This window comes from Macrobrachium nipponense, chromosome 1 (assembly GCF_015104395.2).
Source record: "Macrobrachium nipponense isolate FS-2020 chromosome 1, ASM1510439v2, whole genome shotgun sequence".
Lineage (NCBI taxonomy): Eukaryota > Metazoa > Arthropoda > Malacostraca > Decapoda > Palaemonidae > Macrobrachium > Macrobrachium nipponense.
Genome location: NC_087200.1, coordinates 170,831,491 through 170,853,302, shown reverse-complemented (window position 1 = coordinate 170,853,302; position 21,812 = coordinate 170,831,491). Strand labels below are relative to the sequence as shown.

At 40.6% G+C, this 21,812-nt stretch overlaps 1 protein-coding gene across 7 annotated transcripts in view; it reads right to left on the bottom strand.

The window, feature by feature from the left end:
* The window catches only part of LOC135219822 (baculoviral IAP repeat-containing protein 6-like), a gene marked incomplete at its 3' end in the record, with an annotated part of 560,877 nt that overhangs the window by 116,197 nt on the left and 422,868 nt on the right, over window positions 1–21,812 (bottom strand). For all 7 annotated transcript variants that reach the window (XM_064256914.1, XM_064256918.1, XM_064256921.1 and 4 more), the window contains 1 exon segment: window positions 8,802–8,999. In XM_064256914.1, the coding sequence (XP_064112984.1) occupies window positions 8,802–8,999 (198 nt within the window).

Below are 21,812 nucleotides of genomic sequence, written 5' to 3'. Positions count from 1 at the left end.
TCGGCAAATGATTGAATTATTACCTAAAGCAATCAGAACATCTTTACGAGGCTTAGAAATAATAAAACAATGTGATGAATGTGAAATTTTTAAGAAAAATCATATAATAATTAGGTTTAGGGAGTTTGTTTCAAACCTAAATTATGTAGAAATGTTTGATCTTTCACATGGAAGCAATAATTTTGCTAATGAGCTGTAATTGATTAAAAAAGGCTAATTTTTTATGGAGAGCAATTTTCAGATTTTCCAACCTACGTGTGTTGACGTTTTGTATTGTAGCTAAGTAAGCTAGCAGCGTCAGGTTTGCATTTTCTTCAAGATTCATCATCTGTTGACCCAATAGCGTTAACTATATTTTCAATGATGACACATTTTAAAAAATTTTTATCAATGCATTTTTAAACATTTTTCCTGAAAATAACTAACATATGATGCGCCTGGTGCGTCATCTGTGCACTTACGGAACAAAATTTATTGACGCGCTACACGTCATCCGATCACGAGCGGGTTAAAAGCATGGCTGTCTCACTCACTAGTATCTAGTCTATTCCAGCTTATGATGGTATTCTTCCTCTTACTGCCCATATGTCAAGTAGATAGGAAGAGTAGGAAAGAAACAAAACCAGTCATCTCATTCATTCTACTTTTGTACCTTCATCTTGACTAGATACTAACTGACCCACCAGAGGTACTGGATGAGCAGCCATCACTGGACCCAAGGAAAAAGTGTCCATAGATCTATGGGCAGCATCCTTTAAATAAAAGGAAGTTTAAGTTGTTTGACGTAGCCAAACACCAGCTTTCAAAATCCTCTCAACAGACATATTTTTCTTGAATGCCAAAGAGGAGCTCAGGTACCTGATGTCATGAGCTCTAACTCTGACAAAATTATTTGATCTTCCAGATTCTGTCAAATATGCATTCCTGATCTTTTCTCTTAACCAAAACTATATTGTATTCATGGACACTTCTTTCTTGACCCAGCCTGTACTCAAAAAAGCCTTCAACATCTAGGTCTGAGATGCCAAGTTCTTTTTAAGTAGGCTCGTAGTACCCTAACAGGACATAACATTTCTTCAGGGTCATTGTCCACAGTCTCACAAAGATGTTATACAAAAGGAGACAAATCTGTCATCTTCCACTGATAGACTTTGAGTCTTAGCTAAGAATTCCGGTATAAAATCGAAGACTATTGACTTCCAACTTCTGGAATGCTTCACCTCATACAAAAGACCATGTAATTCCCCTACCCTTTTGGTCGATCCTAGAGCCATTAAGAAGACTGCTTTTAGAGTCAAGCTTCTATCCGTGGCTTGTTGCAATGGTTCATATGGGGCCTTAGTAAGGTTAGCAAATACCATGGTTAAATCGCAACCGACAGACTTTAGTTCCTTAGGGGAACAGAACTGCTCAAATTCTTCATTAACATAGCTATTTCCCATGAAGAGGAAATGTCTACACCTTTCATTTGCAGAACCAAAGTTAGTGCAGCCCTGTACCCCTTTATGGCAGATACAGAAAGATGTTTTTCTATTCTGAGATATATCAGGAAATCAGCTAACTGTTGAACAGAAGTTCCAAGTGGAGAAAGACTCCATCTATGACAACAATCACAGTAGACAGACCATTTTACCTCCTACACACCTGTCGACGACTTTCCAATATACCCTGGCATCTGTGATGCTGCTTTCTGATAAAACCCTTTTGCTCGCAGGAGGTACTTGACAGTCTCCACCCATGAAGAGATAGGGACTGTACCGACTGATGGTACTCTCCAAGTGTGGTTGTCATAGTAGGTTGTTCCAGGGAGGTAGATCTCTCAGAACATCTATCAGGAGTTCTAACAGGTCCAGGAACCATTCTACCTTCAGACACAAGGGGGCTACCACGGTCATCTTGAGATCCTGTTACCGCATCACCTTGTGCAGAACCTGATAGATTAGACAAAACAGAGGAATGGCGTATATGTCTAGATTGTCCCACAGATGTTGTAGGGCATCTTCTGCTACTGCTTCTGTGTCTGGGACTACTGAACAATACATCTCCAACTTCTTCTTGTACTTTGTTGAGAACAGTTCTATGACTGGCCTTTCCCACAAGATCACATTCTGTCTGCAATTTCCTGATGCAAGGACCACTCTGTTCCCAGAATCTCATCCTGGCAGCTCAACTCTTCTACTGTTACATTCCTTTTCCCAAGAATATATATGGCCCTGATGTCTATTATGTTCTCTACAGCTCACTGATGAAGCTGAGCTGTCATAATGTGTAACTGTTGAGATACCAAACCTTGTTTGTTTACATATGCTACTACTGTAGTGTTGTCTGACATCAATACTACTGTGTGCCCCTTTCCCCTCTCCCAGAACTACTGCAGTACTAGAAATGCATGTTTATATGAAGTTCTATGTCCTTCTGACTCCATATTCCCAAAATCATCAGCTCCTCCATGTGAGCGGCCCAACCTTCAAGTGACGCATCCAAAAACAGGAGATCTGGAGAGGGCTGTTGAAGGGGTCCTCCTACTATCAGATCTTTCCTCGCCTCCTGGACAGTGGAATCTGCTCATATGATCTACACTTGGTGACCAAAATGTTTTCATCCTCCATTGTACAAAGGTGTAATCTCGCGTGTGGAGCTAACTTCTCCAAGGAACTTAGGATCCTAGAACTACTTGCCACTGCTTTGCTGGTTGTGTTTCCTACCCCAGGGAGGAATTCACTACTTCTTTGCATTTCTCTATCCTCTGATCTGAAGGGAAAGCTTTGGCCTTTAATGTGTCAATAATCATCCCTAAGTACACCAGCCTCTGACTGAGATCCAAACTTGTCTTCTCCTGATTATCACAATGCCTAAGCTATGACAAAACTGGAGGAGATGATGTCTGTTCTGAAGTAATTTTTCTCGGGACTTTGCTATCACCAGCCAGTTGTCCAAGAACCTTATTAATCTGATTCCCTGAGCAAGAGCCCATGTCAACATGAAAGTGAATAATCTTGTAAATACTTGAGGAGACGTCAATCAGAAACACAGAATGGAATTGAAAAACCTTCTCTGCCAGACTGAAGTGGAGAAACTTCCTGGAAGATAATGGATTGGAATCTGGAAGTATTCATCCTTCAAGTTTATTGTCAGCATAAAATCCTTGTCCCTGACTGCTGCTAGAACTGTCCTTGGGGTCTCCATTTTGAATCTCGTCCTCCTTATGAAAAGATTCAACACTGACAGATTTATAACTGTCCTCCAATCTCATTGGCCTTAGGGACAAGGAAAATATGGCTGTAAAATCCACCTGATGAGTGCTACTTGATCTACATCTCCCTTCTCCATCACCTTCCTCACCTCTAGTAAAATAAGGAATTTGTGAGACCCAGGAGTGTAAGAGAGGTGTGGCAACGGTTGTTCCGCCAGGGGTGGAGTAAAGTCGAATGGGATCAGATAACCCACTCTGAGCACATCCACTACCCACTGCTCTGCTCCAAATCTCTGCCACACCTTCCAATGACTCGCCAGGCATCCCCCCACTGGTGTGAATGAGTGGGGAGAGGCACCCAGTCTATAATCTCACAACCCTCCCTTTGCCCCTAATGCCCCTTCCTCTATTGGTTCGATTGTGAAAGGGCCACTAAGGTAATTTCTTTCTTGGGGAAAAAGGCCTTGCTGACCTAGGGGAGGGATTTTGCCTCACTACTCTCTTCTGTGGTGTTTATTGTAACTGCCTTATTTCATTGGGACAGTTTCCAGAAGATGTACTAACTGCCTGTTGAACTAATCTATCATTGGTATCCATCCTTCTTCTATCAATTGCAGCTTCTAGTTTGCCCTTTGATAACAGAAATTGTGACTCTAAGAAGTCTCCATTCTGAATGGCTAACAGAGAGTTCAAATCTACAGTATGGCTTAATGTAGCCAATGCTGCATCTCTCCTCATCAACTGGATATTAGCCCATACATTGGCAGTCAAGTTTGTCAGATATGAAAGCCCTTTGGAACCAGATTGAATCAATCTGATAAAGGTTGTCTCATCGACTAATCTCCTGGTTGACTCCGAAGTCGTGATCTTAGCCACTGCTGTTGACCAAAGGTATAAACATGGAAGCTTTTGCCTCCAATGTAGCAGCTTCTTGACAAGTAAGGGAGGGACATTCCAGCTTCACCTGATCTAAGTTTAAGCCAGGTCTTAATCTCATCACATCTGGATTGAGATGTCTTCCTAGTAACAGAAAAAAAGGTGTTGCATAATATTTCCTATGTCTCAGCAATGGAGGAGGAGGGAACTTGAATGATCTATTTGATTGCAAAGAATTATCCCTTTCAGAAATCTGTGTTAACATGCTGCAACACAGACTGCATGACTTGAGCATGGTAATTCATTATGACACCTTTACATCCTTTTTTCAGTCCCAATAGAGCTTCAATTCCAGTAAGAGCTATGCTGGAAGAGTTTCAGACCTCCTCGAGAGATTATTGAATTGACGAATCAAGTCAATCACCTCTGCATAAGAGGCCAGAAACTCCTGATTTTCCCCTTCTTCTGCTTCCTAAACATTCTGTTCCACTGCCAATGAAAGTAGATCACTCCTACCAGCCACTAAACATCCATGGGATTCATGGTCACCCAGTCCTACGACCGCAGCACCTGTGTTCTCTGACGGCTGTTGCTGGCTAGTTCTTGAATACCCACCAGGAGAATACAAACATCTAAACCTTTCAATCCTCTTTGATCTAAAGCAAGAACATCGTCTGTTCCTCCAGGATGGGGACTCCCTTGAAGTAGAACGTACGTCATCACTGTTTCGACTATCATCCACAACGGCCATTGGGGAAGTTACCTTGATCTTCTGGTCCCAGGCCAAACCGCTACTTTAACCAGTGTATTCAGCGGGGTTACCAACACTGCATTATTTAACCTTTTATTGGAGCGTTATAATCTTTTTTCCTTATCCTGAAAGGTCTTGCAGGAGAGACTGGAACCTGCTCCCAGTCTTCAAAAATTGATTCATACCCACTGCTGATACCCTAAACAACTGTGGAGTATCCCCAAATGTCCTTCTCATCACAGTTGGTGCCATAATCCCAACCACTTCCACCCCAGTCTGTCCATCCCTTCGGCTGAGACAACATATCCAAATATAGCCGCCCTTTTCCTTTCTGGCACTAGCAACTACCTACTACACTTTGATTTTGATAAGGATGTAACATTACTGGCTCGAAAATGTAGAATTAATCGTCTCCTCTTGGCGAGGATTAGCCACTAAGTCCCAGATCCTCCAATGCTTAGTCTGGTGCATGCACCGACGTCATCGAATCTTACGATGACGCCAAACTAGACGAAGAAGAAGAAGACGAAAAAGAAGACGATTTATGTCTTTTCTTCTTGCCTGTCTTATTTATCTTTTCTTCCAAAGCTTGTAATTTCTCCATAAACGTGTGTGCTACTGAGTGTGAAATCGTAGTTGCATCTGTCAGAACCGAAGATGTGAGTGGAAGTAGGCTGTGAAATCATGGTAGATGCCTTGTTAGCTTGTGACATCACTGAGGGAACAGCTATGACATCACCACACTTGATGGAAGACGTGTAGCTACTGATGGAATCCCTGCGGGGGCCGCGAAGTTAATGCCTAATTTCTGTGGTGTTGGAGTCATATGCACCGGTGCAGCTGTCATAGCGTTTGCCCCCATAAACTGCAGACCAGGGGGAGGAGGGACACTCATAGACGGATGACCCGTTAGGAAGCGTGACATCAAATAGTAAGACAACAACTACATCCTGTGCATATCGGGAGCTGAAACATACGACAAAGAAGCATAATTAAATACAAAACAGCCCAAATCCCCTCCCGATGCTTCCAATGACGAATTATTAAAAGAAACCGAAGGGGTATGGGAAGCATCAAATCCAAGTGACGAAATTTAAGGAACAGCATCATGCATAGTCGGAACAAAAGATACTGAGGACACTTGGTCATCCAAAGATGGCGGCATCTCCTTTCTCTAGTACTGACACATCTCATAAAACTTTTTTCATTCTTCCACCGACCAACAACGACAAATTGTACATGGATTAGTAATTGTAGATATGTTTTTGCTGCACCTCGAACAAGGAAACCCACTCACTCCAGGTCATTTCCTTTGTTTCTTACGAGATCAGGAAGAAATCTTCGTTGGTGAGGCAAAATTCTCCATGATCTCTTGCAACTTAAACGGACCCACAAGATCACGCACACTGAGCAGACCCAGATAAAAGATAGGAAAATGAGTTAACTAAACTGGCTTTAAAGAGATAGAGAGCAATCACATCCTCTCTTAAAGGCAGAGAGGAAGTAACTGATGCACTCACAGGATACCCAAGGCATTGTTGGAGCTCCCAAATACCACGTGAGCAAGTACAGGAGGCCCGCGGTTAACAGCGCAATCGCTCAACGGCGAATCGGTTTTTGGTCAACAGCACGTCTAGTGCCATTATGTCTAACGAGTACATAAATTTGTAGAAATACCTTTCAGCCCATGAAGGTTATCCAAATGATATTGAAAAATTGTACTGAGAGTTATTACATAGGTATTAGGGTAAAATATATGCCTCTGATGCTGTTCTATGCCAAAATTATCGAGTTAAATGAGTGCAAATTTAGTTTTAGATGTGTTGATTTATAAATGTTCATGCTTTTATGTTTAAAATGTGTATGAAAATGTATTACGTATATGAATTTCTATTTCTGCAAGTAAATATAATACAAAGGCAGCTTTTGAAACTGCCCTTCACGTTATCAAATATGATGTTTTTTCATGTTCATTCTTGTAAGCCGCCGTCTGCCGCTCTTCCGAAAAGTGTTAAAAAAAAAATGCAAATTTAGCAATCAATGTGCCGATTTTATAAATGTTCATGTTTTAATGTTTAACATGTGCATGCAAATGTATTATGTATAGGGTATTTTTAATTCTGCGCAGAAATATGATACTAAGGCAGCTTTTGAAACTGCCCTTCATGTTATCAAATAGTACAATGTTTTTTCATGTTCATTCTTGTAAGCAGCTGCCTGCTGCTCTTCCAAAAACATTGAGTTAAAAAGATTGCAAATTTAGCGATTTTATAAATGTTCATCCTCTTATGTTTAAAATGTGTATGAAAATATATTACATATAGGGTATTTTTATTTTTGTACATAAATATGATACAAATTAAGGCAGCTTTTGTAACTACCCTCCACGTTGTCAGAGGATGTTTTTTTCATGTTCGTTCTTGTCCGCCACTGTTCCGAAAAATGCATGGTGTTATTTTATTAATTATGCATCTTTTCCATAAATCCTTTAAAAAGTTATACATTACTTCACTGTATCCAATAATATTGTATGTATTCTCATATTATTGTATTATAAGATACTACAGTAAATCTAAGCTAGTATTCCGCGGAGCGGCCAATGTTTTGGTTTCAAATCAGCTGATGGCGAACACGAGTTTGTTTCGCAATATTTAACGCAATTCTGAGAGAATTTTCTTGCTTTTAGTTGGCAAAAAGGAATATCTAGATACTTGACTTATATCAGACAAGGTTATTTTTCCTTATACGACATGTTTTTAGGTGGAAATATGAAATGAATGTCTCGTGATTGTGAACTTTTTTTTTCGTTAACAGATTACGTTGGCGGCATGTTTATTGCGTGAAAACATTATGTGATTCCGTTTGCAATTTTCCTTTATATCATCATAATACACACTTTATGTTATGTATTTTATATTGGCGTGATACCCACAGTAAAATATGTTCTTTCAAGCCCAGTAGTTTTGATTGAAATTATTTTATCTCAATTTTATCTACGGTTGTGTTTGATGGCATATGTTCATTAGAGTTTTATCCTTGTTGCCGATGCACGATAATAGTCATTAGCAGCTTGAACAGTTTTCTCAGCTTCAGTTAAAACTAGGTTTAAATTTAACAGTATATTTCCTGATTGATCTTTGATCTATATTGATCTTTGATCTATAGCGAATAAAGTTATTACATTAAGATATCTCAGTTCTATTCTACATAACGTCATTTATAACAACTACGGCAATAGTGTACTATAGTACGATGATTGAAATACAAGCCAAACAGATTTTATCGAATTAGGTTGTACTTTAAAAAAAAAAAATCATTTCACGTTCAGTTGTTCCTGGCTGTACACGTTTATGCAATGAGTATAACGTTAAAACCATACTTTCATCATTCTCTTTTGCTGTTTTTGAACTTATGTAACTAGATGATGGGATAAAGTTAGCCTATTGTAATTTGGTCTCTCATAAAATCTGATTATCGTAAGACGAATTATCGTAACTTGAACACTACAGCTACCTGTACACTGTATAACACCTTATAATACCTTTACATACTCTAGACACCCAGAGGATTAAAGCTAGGTTTTTTTCACTTTACAGTATTTATAATACTATAATGTACTGTACAGTAAATTCTATAGATCTATAATGCATAAATATAATTTTACTTATTGTGCCATCCCGGGATTAAGGCGCCGTTTGACTGGTCTAGGGCGCTGTTAACTGGTCTAGAATTTTGAAAGAAGGTGTGCGGCGGCCGTAGGCTTTAAAAATCGCTTAGCGTCAAAAATCACTTAGCATCAGCGGCCAGGAACGGAACCCGTGCCGTTAACCGAGGGCCGCCTGTACAGATGCCAATAGTCCCTGAATCACACAAGTTTTTTTTTTTATTCATTTTACAGGTTTTCCAGCTGGCGCTAGAAGATTGTCCTAATGTTAAGACTGAAGGTTTGTTTCGTATATGAACAAATTATCATTATCTTACCTGGAGGAGGGATATTCTGTCTCTGAATAAGGTGACAGAGGGTTGAGGCCAACAAATTCTGATTGTGGGGATGGTTGTGGCAGCATTGCCGCATTAGGTGAATGGTGGCATCTTCAACACTACTATAATCACTGTCACTACTGCTTGACGGCCCGGAACCACGCATCAAAGGCTCGCTTCCTCGAACTAAAGGATCACCTGAAATTATTATCCTTATAACAACTGCAATCACAAGTAATAACTCATGCAAGTACACGTAAGAATAAAATAATTACCACATTATAACTATCATCATTACCATCCTTGGTCCCTGTTATATCCAGCTGTTTTCTGTCAAACTTTTCAATACAAAGAGTTTTCCTTTTAATGTGTGAGAAATAAAATCTGTGACTATACAGTATACAATCATGACTTAAACCTAGGCCTTAGGATTATAAAGTGAACATAGGCAATAATAAACTTGACTATATCTGTCTGCTGGACAAATAATCTGTAATTGCCCACCTCATTATACATAAGGTTCTCAACTGGGTATGTCACAACAATTTCACCCTTTTCATACTTAAGGCTACCATATAAAGGTGTGTCAGAGGTTGTATGTGGTTCAACATTTTCTCTTTTACATGTAGTATGGTCACGTACTCATCAGGGAAAGAACAAGTCAAATGTAATTTAATCATCCATACAGCTGCCAAAATATATTATCATATGTGATACTACATAGTTCTATTTTCAGAGTATCACTTCATGTTATAACAAATAGTGTGATGTGATAGAAAGTTAATTTGCCTATATAATCCTTAAGATACCTAACAAAAAAAATCAACATACTACATCCCGTTTTATGATATTGTCTGATAAAACAAATTCACAAAAAGACAATAAAGAACTGAATATTAACCCTTAAACACCGAAGCGGTAAAAAAAAAATGTCTCCCGTGTGCCGGAGGTGTTTCAGAGTGAGCGCGGAAGCGGAAAAAATATTTTTTTCAACAAATCACAGCGAGCTTAGTTTTCAAGATTAAGAGTTCATTTTTGGCTCCTTTTTATGTCATTGCCTGAAGTTTAGTATGCAACCATCAGAAATGAAATAAATTATCATTATCATATATAAATAATGCGATATATGATAGCGCAAAAACAAAATTTCATATATAATTGTATTCAAATCGCGCTGTGCGCAAAACGGTTAAAGGTAACAAGTTACTTTTTTTTCATTGTAATGTACACTAAATTGCAATCATTTTGGTATATAACACATTGTAAAACGATAAAAGCAATACAGAGAAAATATTATCACAAAATAATGCATGAATTCGTAACCCGCGGACGTAAACAAATATTTTTTTCAAAAATTCACCATAAATCTAAATATTGTTCTAGAGACTTCCAATTTCTTTCAAAATGAAGACACATGATTGAATATTACTATACTATAAGAATATTAGCTTACAATTGCAGTTTTCGACCATATCTGACGAGTTAAAGTTGACCGAATGTCGATTTTTTTTATAGTATATATATTTTTTTATATGCAATTATTTCGGAAATAAGAAAAGCTACAACTTTCAAATATTTTTAGTTTTATTCTACATGAAATTGCACACATTTTTATATATAAAACTCTATGAAATGCCTAATATGAAACGGAGCAAATATTCCGAGAATGGGACGTATACATTTCGGAGATTTGTGGCGGAGAATCCGTGCGCGGAGGGAAGGAAAGTTTTTTTTTTTAAATTCACCATAAATTTAAATATTGTGCTAGAGACTTCGAATTTGTTTCAAGATGAAGATAAATGACTGAATATTACTATACTGTAAGAGTTTTAGCTTACAATTGCGTTTTTCGACCATTTCGGTAGAGTCAAATTTGACCAAACATGATATTGTTATGATACAATAAAGTTTGTTCATACTTACCTGGCAGATATATATATAGCTGTATTTTCTGAAGTCCGACAGAATTTTAAAAACTTCCGACACACGCAGTGGTCGGCCAGGTGGTTAGTACCCATTCCCGCCGCTGGGAGGCGGGTATCAGGAACCATTCCCATTTTCTATTCATAATTTTTATTTCCACTGTCCCCTGAGGGGAGGTGGGTGGGTACTTGATTATATATATCTGCCAGGTAAGTATGAACAAACTTTATTGTATCATAACAATATCATTTTGTTCATGAAACTTACCTGTCAGATATATATATAGCTGAATCCCACCTTTGGAGGTGGGAAGGGACAGAATAGAAGGGTTTTGGGAAACAAATGCATGCAGATGATTTACATCTTGGTTCCACCTGTTAGCATAGCTGACTTCGTGATTACTGTCACCCAAGTCTGCTTCTGCTTTACTAGAGTTGCCAGCGAGGTAGAGACCTATAAAGCTGGTGCACTCCAGATGATCTGTCAACGGGGGCGTGACCACAATGTGACTAGACCATATTGACCATACCATGAGGGCTAAGAAGTAAATAAATATATATATATATATATCACCACCTGACCAACCTAGCCAAAGTTAAGGTGTGTTAACTAAGGCTTAAGAGTTAAGAAGTCGCCGTTGTCGGCGACTCAACAACTAAATTAAGAGCTCTTCCTAACCATTTTCTACAGGATAGGATGAGTGGTACTTCTTGCCCCCAAGATTGTGTCTGCAGACACGTATGGCCCTAGCGAGCAGCAGATCTCATATGCCATCTTCACATCTCGCAGGGAGTGTGAAGTGAACACAGAGTTGCTTCGCTAAAACATGGTACTCAGGATGTTGCTGAGTGCCATGCTCTGTTGAAATGCTTCCGAGGCCGCGCCCTCACCTCGTAAGCATTCAGATTAAAAAAGATTTCAAATTCTTTGTGCAAACACAATGAAGGAGCATTTTTTGAAAGAACTCCTTAACACTAAAGCCAGGGTGTTCTTCGATATGGGCAAGTCTGGTCTTTTTTCGGAACACTGCAGATTGCCCGAATGACTTCGACTTTCTTGAGTTTTATGTAGATAAAACTTGAGAGACCCGACAGGGCACAGGACTCTCTCTGGCTCCTGCCCACTAACTTGTGCCATCCTTGCTTCCAAGCTCCTGGCCCAAGGACAAAACAGGTTTCCATTCATTTAGGCCACAACGGAAGGCTTAGAGAGCACACCGCCTTGTGTTCTCCAAAGCCAAAACTTGTGACGATGGCTTAAAATCTCACTAACCCTCTTTGTCGTATCTAGGGTGGTTAGAAGAAGGCCTTCCTGATCACATGCAAGAAGTTAACAGGTAGGAGAGGTTCGAATGCTTTGACATCAAGAACTTCAGACTACGTCTAAGTTCCATATTGAAAGCTTCAATCTGGACATGCACAGTCAGTCCGTCTGTACTAAAGTCAGGTGACCGACCAGTTGACCAGTCAGACGAATCAAGGACAGCAAGGCTGTACCCTGAAGACCATAAGGTACTATTCTTCGCTGAAGGATGAGTGTCTGGACTGCCTGGGCGATTCAATCTAAGCAAACCTTGGGGGTGTATCAACGCAACCCAACGTCGTCGCAAATCAACTCCTGACTCGAGCTTCTGGTGCCAGGAGAAAGGAGCGAGGAGCAAAAAGGCGATTCAGTCCCGAAGGAAGAATGCCTGACAGTCCAACCTGGTCTCATGTTACACGATCATCGGGGGTGTATAAACACAACCGACTTCGTCAACAAGAAACTCAGGGCTACTATATGTCGCCTGATCTCGCACGAGTGTCTGACTCCGAGAAAACAGGCGAGACAAAAAGTAGATGGTGAGCGAGATTCGAGATTCCACAGAACTCAAAGATCGTGAAGGGCTTTGTTGTTTGACAGACGCAAATCTCTGAGCCCAAAGGCCGTCAACAACATATTTGCGTATTCTTTAATAGTTGTGACTGCCAGTTTATCCCATTCTTCAGACGGAAATGGAAGACGGTAATCTTATTCCTGTCAACATCTCGATAGCCTGAACGTATTCAGACTCAGAGCGGAGAGGTTATAGGTACCTTTCGAGTTAAGAGTAGACCGACTCTCTCGGAAAAGGTCCTTGGAAAGTGAACTAGGAAGTATGTGACCTCTGTGGATCCAGGATCCTGAAGGCCAACATGGGGCGATCAGCGTCATTGTCGCTCCCTGTGACGTCATAAATCCTCTTATTACATTTCCTAAACGATTGAAAAAGGGGAAAAAGAGACTAAACATCCATCCCCGTTCAATATCATAGGATGCATTTAATGGTAACCGATCCGGGATCGAGAATAGGGAGCAGAGAAGAAGAAGCCTCTTCGTCCTCAACATATCGAAGAGAAGAATGAAAGGGCGTCCCTAAAGTCTCCACAACTCTCAACTTACTTCTAAAGAAATATTTCACTCGGAAGTCAATAGTTGCTGCCGTCGATCGAGACGATTCGTACGGACTTTTGCAATCCTGTAACGAACCTCTAGAGGATCGTTACATTCTACGCCTGTTGTTATAATAGGCTCTTTCTCGTAAACTCGAACAGGGACCGAGAGAAGATACTTCTTAAGATATGAGAGAGCTGTGGAATATCAGAGTTGATCTGGACCACTGGTTCCCAAAAACTCGTTTCGAGGACTGGAGGGACTACCGAATCGCTTTACTTCTTTCAGATTAAGATCCAGGACATTTGAAACTCTATCCAGATGTCCGGCACCTTCTTTCTATCACCTCAGGTGATAGACGCACTGAGAGATGTTCAGAATCATTCCTAGATCTTGAATAATATTTCAGTTTCCCGGTAGGAAAAAACTGTGATCTTAATTGCAGTCTATTCGGGGAAACAAACTTCTTCAGGAAGGAAATGGTCCCCAGCAAGCTCATCCATTCCCTCCCCGAGTATGCTTACTTCCCTAATAAGGCTGCGCTTTGCCTAAGCAGGAGAGCATATAAAAGTGCAATGTTGCGGTAGACTCGTAGTTCTATACCGTGCGGTAACGAGCACCGAAAGGATTAAGAGATAACTCTGTTGAACATAGTAAGGCAAAACGAATGCAACGTTTATTCATTCACGTAAGAAATCCCTTCAATCTTAGGCTAAAGTCCGTGATTGTAGGACAGAGATACAGTTAGTCAGTCAATCCCGCAGGAGAGACGCAACCGCCAGCACAGAGATACGGTTAGTCAGTCAATCCCGCAAGAGAGAGAGACGTAACCTACCACGCATGACAGCGCACGATCTGTTACTGGTGGCTCGGTTGGACTGGAGGACAGACACAGCGTGACAGCAGCAGCCAGCAGCTTACGAATGTCGTCTCTTAACTTTATGTCTGGGTTGCCAGCTACCCTATTCTACGAAGAAATAGGTCCGTTATTTTTTGAGCAGATAGACTCTCAAGCTGGTATATTTAAGCGAAACAGAAAACGCTAAATATATAGATGCGTTTGTGTCGTCAGAACACTACCATACAACGGTAAAAGATAAATCGGAAACTCCTGGAAGGCTGCAGGGAGTAACGATTAAATGTCCTTAAAATAGACAATAGACGTCTCGGTTGCCATCCGAAGAGGTAACTACAGCAAGCGTATATGACTTGAACCAACCAGAAATAAAATAACGCAAGGCAAAATGATATTGTTATGATACAATAAAGTTTGTTCATACTTACCTGGCAGACATATATATAGCTGAATTCGGAAATACAGCTACATACATATCTGACAGGCAAGTTTCATGAACAAAACTTAAGAGAATCGAAGCAGTCAGCTCAAGCTTCTTATGTTATTGGACATAAGCGTTCATTGACGTAGTCTACAAGTCTATTTCTTGTACGAGTCTGCGAATGACGAATGAGAGCTCTTCCAAATCTTGTCAATAAGAGCTTATTCGCTTACGCAATATCAAGTTAATGAGATGTTTGTCAATGAGAACTAACCCATTTACGGGACAAAGAGATATTTTGTCAATGAGGGGATACCCACTTACTTGACAAAACGATAGTATATTGTCAATGGGGGAAAGTCACTGAATTGACAAAACGTAAACCAGGAAGTCGAGCATTTATTTTTCCGATTCCCGTCTCAAACGAGGAAGGGGCAAGAATCCTGTTAAGAGACTAGGCTTACGGCAGGTAGAATGACGATGTTCAATTCGGCAGCGTAGTCCCGACTAGAAACTAACAAAACCTATCATCTGAAAAACCCTTTCAGATGGGCTAAAAAGCTTGCAAAATTATCCTGGGAAGAGGAAGAAATTCTCCAACCAGCTTCCTCTCCCGTATCACACTAAAGCCTGCTAAAGCTTAAATTTATTGGCAGTATGGCAAAAGAAGTCCTATCTTGCGCTTTCCTGAAGAGCGTCCTTTTGATGAGTACCTTTGCAAGAATCCTACTGAACATTGCCGAGAGTCCTGACGTGCAGGACATCGAGCCTTTACCTAACCCGTAACTGCCTTATCGCAAAGTCTTGACTGCGGTAGAGAAAACGAGATCTTCCCTAGAGCTTTCCTTAACTCCATCCACCCCTTTGCGAAAAGCAATATAATATTGACAGAGACCTCTTGAATTCACGAAACCCGAGGTCTTGCTGGGTTTCGAAGACGAAGTTGTCTGTTCACTTTAAGCTTCCTCCGAAGCACTGCTTACTTCACATTCTTTGCATGTGAGGTATAAGGTATCACCAAAGGTAGAGGTAAAAATTCTTGAGGCCCAAATCATAAACAAGAGCTTGAAGAGTTCAATAGAAACGTTCAGCCAGGCGACACACCTGGCGTGCGCTGGCGCGCGCGCTCGGCGTCCACTGGCGAGCAGCGAGCACGCTCGGCGTCCACTGGCGCGCGCGGAGTGCGCTCGGTATCCACTGGCGTGCGCTCGGCGTCCACTGGTGCGCGCTTGGCGTGCACCCGCGCGCGCCTGGCGTCCATCCGAACGTCCAAGCCGAGCGTCAAAAGAAGCGTGCAGAAAAGCGTCACGCTCCTGACAGGCGTCAAAACAAGCGAGATACATCTCGGAGAGAAATCCGACTGCACGAAACAGTCTCAGGAGAAGGGTTGATCGTGTGAGAATACGAGGGGCGACTGGCGAGGGAACGCCTTCTTATTCTCACAGTAACAAAGCTCGGACGTCCGCTCTCAAAAGCGTCCTGCTACTAAGACTTCTATTTCATATTTCTCGGTGGAAAGACGTACACGTGATCAGGCGACGTTCGCCTTCTTACTTCTCACTGGAACGCATAACGAGAGAGAGAGGACGTGAAGCGTCCTCTTCTATAAAGCTTCTATTTAGAGGGCGCGAGTCCTTCCGAAAGCTCCAACCCCTGCGCGGGAGGACGCTTCGGAGGACGAGAAGCAATCCTTCAGGATTCGTGCACGTGCACGCACTTAGGCAGTCTGGGGATTTTCATCAGAAACTGCCGAAGGCACGCCAGATCGGTGGGGGTTCCTCGTAACCCTCCTTCGGCTTTCGACATGCTCTCTCCCCGGGTCCTGGGAGTCAAGCAGAGGTCCCGGCCTAGAGGCGAAATAAGGCCGATCTGACGCACCCTCCACTACACAAGGGGCACTGTCACTGCACTTAGCCACTTCGCTATTGCTCTCTAAAGCAAGCACTTTCGATTCTAAGATACGAATCGAAAGAGTATTAGAGAAAGGGCAATAACCTCTACAGGACACTGTTTAGGGCCCGAAGGCAACATTACAGGGTTATGAGAAACAATAACAGAAGTACACTCTTCACAACAATGAAGGAGAGCGATCACCTCTCGCAGACATATTCATAACCCCCCTAGGCCATACTACAGGGTTAGACAAAAAAAAAAAAAAAAAAAAGTCTACAGGAAGGTTAGCAGGTTCCCTACCCTGACTTTTGTTTACTGATTAATTGCGTACATACGAATCATACGTTTTCCTTACGGAATTAGACATGTTTACTGATTAATTGCGTACATACGAATCATACGTCTTCCTTACGAAATTAGACAAAGTCTCACACTCCTTACATGACAAATCTCAACAAAGAAGCAAGACTCATACCCCTCGTGCATACCAAGTGCGGATCTACCGAAGCTTTCGGTAGCCACACCCTATCTTTGCAGACAACACCCTCTGAAACTAGCCTAACTAGATTCAGATATCTTATGCAAAAATGAATCAAATTCAAATCAATTTAAGATAGCGTATGTCTAGCCACAAATCCAAGTAAATAAATTAAAAGACAATTAGGATACTTAGCGGCAATGAAGTTTCCAAAATCTAAGACGGAGGTACTGGAAACAGGTGTTTCCAGCACCGGCGACAGAAAAATTATGAATAGAAAATGGGAATGGTTCCTGATACCCGCCTCCCAGCGGCGGGAATGGGTACTAACCACCTGGCCGACCACTGCGTGTGTCGGAAGTTTTTAAAATTCTGTCGGACTTCAGAAAATACAGCTATATATATATCTGACAGGTAAGTTTCATGAACAAAGTGGTTTTTTTTTCTATTTATCGTGATTTATATGCAAATATTTCAAAAATGAGAAAAGCTACAACCTTCAATTATTTTTTGTTGTATTCTACATGAAATTGCGCACATTTTCATATATAAAACTTTATGTAACGGCTAATTCAAAATGGTGCAAACATTACCACAATCGCACGTATGATTTTTTCGGAAGAGTTACCGCGCGGACGTAAAGAAAATGTTATTTTTTTTATAAATTCACCATAAATCGAAATATTGTGCTAGAGACTTCCAATTTGTTACAAAATGAAGGTAAATGCTTGAATATTACTAGAATATAAGCGTTTTAGCTTACAATTGCGTTTTTTGACCATTTTGGTAGAGTCAAAGTTGACCGAAGGTTGAAAATTTGTCACTTATCATTTTTTATATGAAAATATTTCAAAATTGATAAAAGCTACAACCATGGTTTGTTTTTAGTTGTATTGTGCATGAAATTGTGCACATTTTCATATATAAAACTTTATGTAACGGCTAATTTAAAATGGTGCAAACATTACCACAATCGCATGTATGATTTTTTTCGGAAGAGTTACCGCGTGGACGTAAGGAAAAAGTTTTTTCATAAATTCACCATAAATTGAAATATTGTGCTAGAGACTTCCAATTAGTTGCAAAATTAAGGTAAATGATTGAATATTACTAAAATATAAGAGTTTTAGCTTACAATTGCGTTTTTCGACCATTTCTGTAGTCAAAGTTGACCGAAGGTTGAAATTTTGGCACTTATCGTTATTTATATGAAAATATCTCAAAACTGATAAACGCTACAATCATGAGTATTTTTTTGTTGTATTCTACATAAAAATGCGCACAATTTCAAATAATACTCCATGTAACGGCTAATTTAAAATGGTAAAATAATTATGTCAATGTGACGAAATAATTTCCGAGATGTGTCACAGATACTTTTTAGTGCGGCAAGAAAGAAATTCGCGCTTGCGTGCCTGCGTAACGATTGTAAACAAAACAACACCTTGATCCGTGAACTCCCAGCATCCCCCAAGGCGCGTGATTCAAGAGTTTTCGGCTGGTAGGCAGGCCTAAAAGTATTTATCCGCAAATTTTTAAAAAAACTTTTGTATGTTGACGTAAAATACGTCCAGTCGGCACCCGAGAGACAAAAAATGTCGACGTAAAATACGTCCAGTCGGCGTTTAAGGGTTAACATTTATAAAAAATAAGGAAGAGTATGTTATATGTAGGACGATTGTGAAAAATATATTTAAGAAAAATAAAGTTAGTTAGTATTTTTTTAGCGTGAATTTAACAGCAGTGAGATGTGAGTTACCTCTTAAGCAACTAGAAAGCAATGTTCTTCCCTTTTTTCACTCTATAATAGTAATAATTTTTACTAGGCAAGACAATAAAATAGAGTGAACCTCAACATACGAAAGTCCCTACTTACGAAAAATCCAAGTTACGAAAGCCAAAACGAAGATTTTTTTGTTTCTGCATACGAAAATAATTCAGGTTACGAAAGGGTGTACTGTAAAGTCCGAGATTCGCCCAGACCGCCAAGAACAATTTTAAAACTTGCGCGCCTCTAACTCTGTAGACTCGCCACCATCCTCCCGCTCTCCCACTGGTTCCTGATGCTAGTCACCGCCGTAAGATCCTGCTCTCCTATTGGTCAGCACCTATCCCATCATGCCTCTACGTAAAGGCGTCGTTCAGCAACTTCGTCACACCAGCGTTATCGTACGCACGCGGAATTAGTTTGTTCACATATACATATTTCGTTAGTTAACGTAAATTCGTGTAAGTGATTTCGCTTTCTACTTGTACATATACTTTATCGTGTTGTATGTGAACTTAATTAACTTAATTATAGCCATGGGTCCCAAGAATGCTGCTGAAGTTAATGGAAAGAAGAGGATGCTTTCTTTGGAGACAAAGATGGAAATCATTAAAAAGTATGAAGCTGGCATGCGGTTGAGTGTGATCTCAAATGCGTCGACAATAGGCACCATCCTTAAGCAGAAGGAGGCCATCAAAGCAGCTACACCTTCCAAGGGCGTGACTATTTTGTCCAACAAGAGGAGCCACGTGCATGATGAGATGGAGAGGCTGTTTCTTGTATGGATAAAAGACAAAGAAATCGCTGGTGATACGATAACCGAGACGGCAATCTGCCACAAGGCCAGCATTATTTTCGGTGATCTGATTGCCCAGGCCGAAGACGATGGAGGAGAAGGGACACCGACAGCAACCCCAGACTTAAAGGACTCTCTGGAATGGTTTGATACATTCCGTAAACGGACTGGTGGTGAAGAAATTGAAATTTTGTAAAAAAAAAAAAAAATGTTAGGTAAAAAAAAAAAAAAAGAGAGAAGAGAGAGAGAGAGAGAGAGCGAGAGAGAGAGAGAGAGAGAGAGAGAGAGAGAGAGAGAGAAATTTAATCTTAAGTTTTTTGTAAAGTTAAGTGTTAGTGTTTTCTGCCATTTGTTAATGTGTTTCGTAAAGTTTAGTGTTAATGTTTTCTGCCATTTTTTAATGTGTTTCGTGAAGTTAAGTGTTCATGTTTTCTGCCATTTGTCCTCCTCCTCTGTCGCCACCTCTGTCGCCACTTTCGGGGATCGCTTCACTCGAAAGGTAAGGTTCCACATTTTACTACATATGTACGTACAGTATTTCTTGTACCATGTACACTAATACACTTTATTTACGGGTATAGAATAGTTTATGGTAGGTATTGAATGGTCCAAATTGTTGTATTTCATTGTTTATTGGTCAACTTAGCTTTATTATAAAATTTACTGCGGTGTTTTTGTAGGGCTTGGAACGAATTAGGGAATTTACATGTAAAACGTGGTTCGAGATACGAAAAAATCAGGTTACAAAAGCCGCTTCGGAATGAATTAATTTTGTATCTTGAGGCACTACTGTACACGTTTCCCTTCAAATACGCAAACCTTCAGTGCCTATACAAAAATCAGCAGTAAAAGGAAGATAATGTGTAAAAATACCATAAAGAGAGAGAGAGAGTGTGTGTGTGTGTGTGTGTGTGTGTGTGTGTGTGTCCAGCAGACATCTATAGTTGAGTTTCTTATTGTGCTCCTAGTAACATACAGACCACCAGTATACAGTATCTGATTCCGGGTACGAAAAAACAGCATGACAATGGCCCAATGCACAGACAGTAATATGTTCTTTAGGTGTTAATTCTCAACTCAAACTCTCAGATAGTTATATCATCTGTCAAGTTTATTTTGCCAATTCTTGTGGCATAGCTGTTTTTGCTCTTAACACTAAGCAGGCTGCTGCTGCTGCTGTTTTTTTTTTCAATAATATCAGGTTAGTACTATTCTGTTTGCTAGTTTTCCTTTGGCTACAACTAAAATGTGGAATAGTTTACTTAGTACAAATGGCAAATCTTCAGATTCCATGTTTATGCAAGGAGCAAATTCATTCCTGCTTTCTGCTAATGTCTCCTTATTTTCAACTCCCTCACATTTTGCTATTTATTATCTTTTCCTTTAGCATGTCTCTCTTTGTAGGCTGATTTCCCTTTGAGGCCCGCTTCAGGTTATAGTCAGTTCACTCTGTCCATAAGGATTTTCATTTTCAACAGCAAGTATGTGGAGATGTCAGACTACTTTCACAAGTTTCATTCTTATGGATGTGAAATACTAGTGTTTAGACAGTCTAGGCCCTGTGATAAAAGCAGGACACACAAACCCTGCTTAGCTGAGATACAGGCAGTCCCCGGTTATCGGCAGGGGTTCCGTTACTGTCAGTGGGACAGTAATAAAAAATCAGCGATAATAGCGCCAAGTCCTGGTTACGCTGATAACTGGGGGCTACCTTTAGTTGAATTTCCTTAAGAGGAGATACCCATTAAATGATGGGTTTTGAAACTCAGGAACTAATAATGTGCAAAGGAAAAAAGGGAAACTGGAATGCTCATGGCTCTCCCTCCAAGAGCAGTTCTTCTGGTCTGGGGTCACTTCTTCAAGAAGGGGGGCTACAACTCCTGGAACTCCCCTACTCCATTCTGATGTATGCTTCTTCCTTGGCAATCAGTTGTACTTCACTCAGTGTCTACCCCTGTTTCCACTGGTCTCATCTGATTTCTTCTCCTGGAGGAAGGAGGGATTCCTCTATTGGCATTGCTCCTGGAAGTTGTAATCTATTATATTTAGGAACAACCACCAAAGGAGACAAGAATGGAGGGTGGTTAAAACCCTAAGTGGTGTTGAGATCAAGAATGTATGTTTTGCTTGGCTCTCTTTCTCCTATCAAGGAGACTCGCTTTTCTCTCCCTCCCTGGCTCTGAGGTGTCAAAGAGAGAGACTACTCCAGGAGGGAGGGAGGTGGGATCCCCAAAGGGAAACTCATGTGGGTTGTCACACAGGATTCTCATATTTTCTGAAGGATGTCTAGCCTCCCTACAGTGTGACATTGGAAGGCATGCCCTTCTATGGGCTGTCCTTCTGTGGAGACCGCTGGTGAACCACCAAACACGTTCCTCATACATGCACTCTTGTCCCCAATACTAAAAACCACACACAAACAGGTCTGCCTGAATGTCTAAACTAAAGTTCAAGGTTCTCTTCC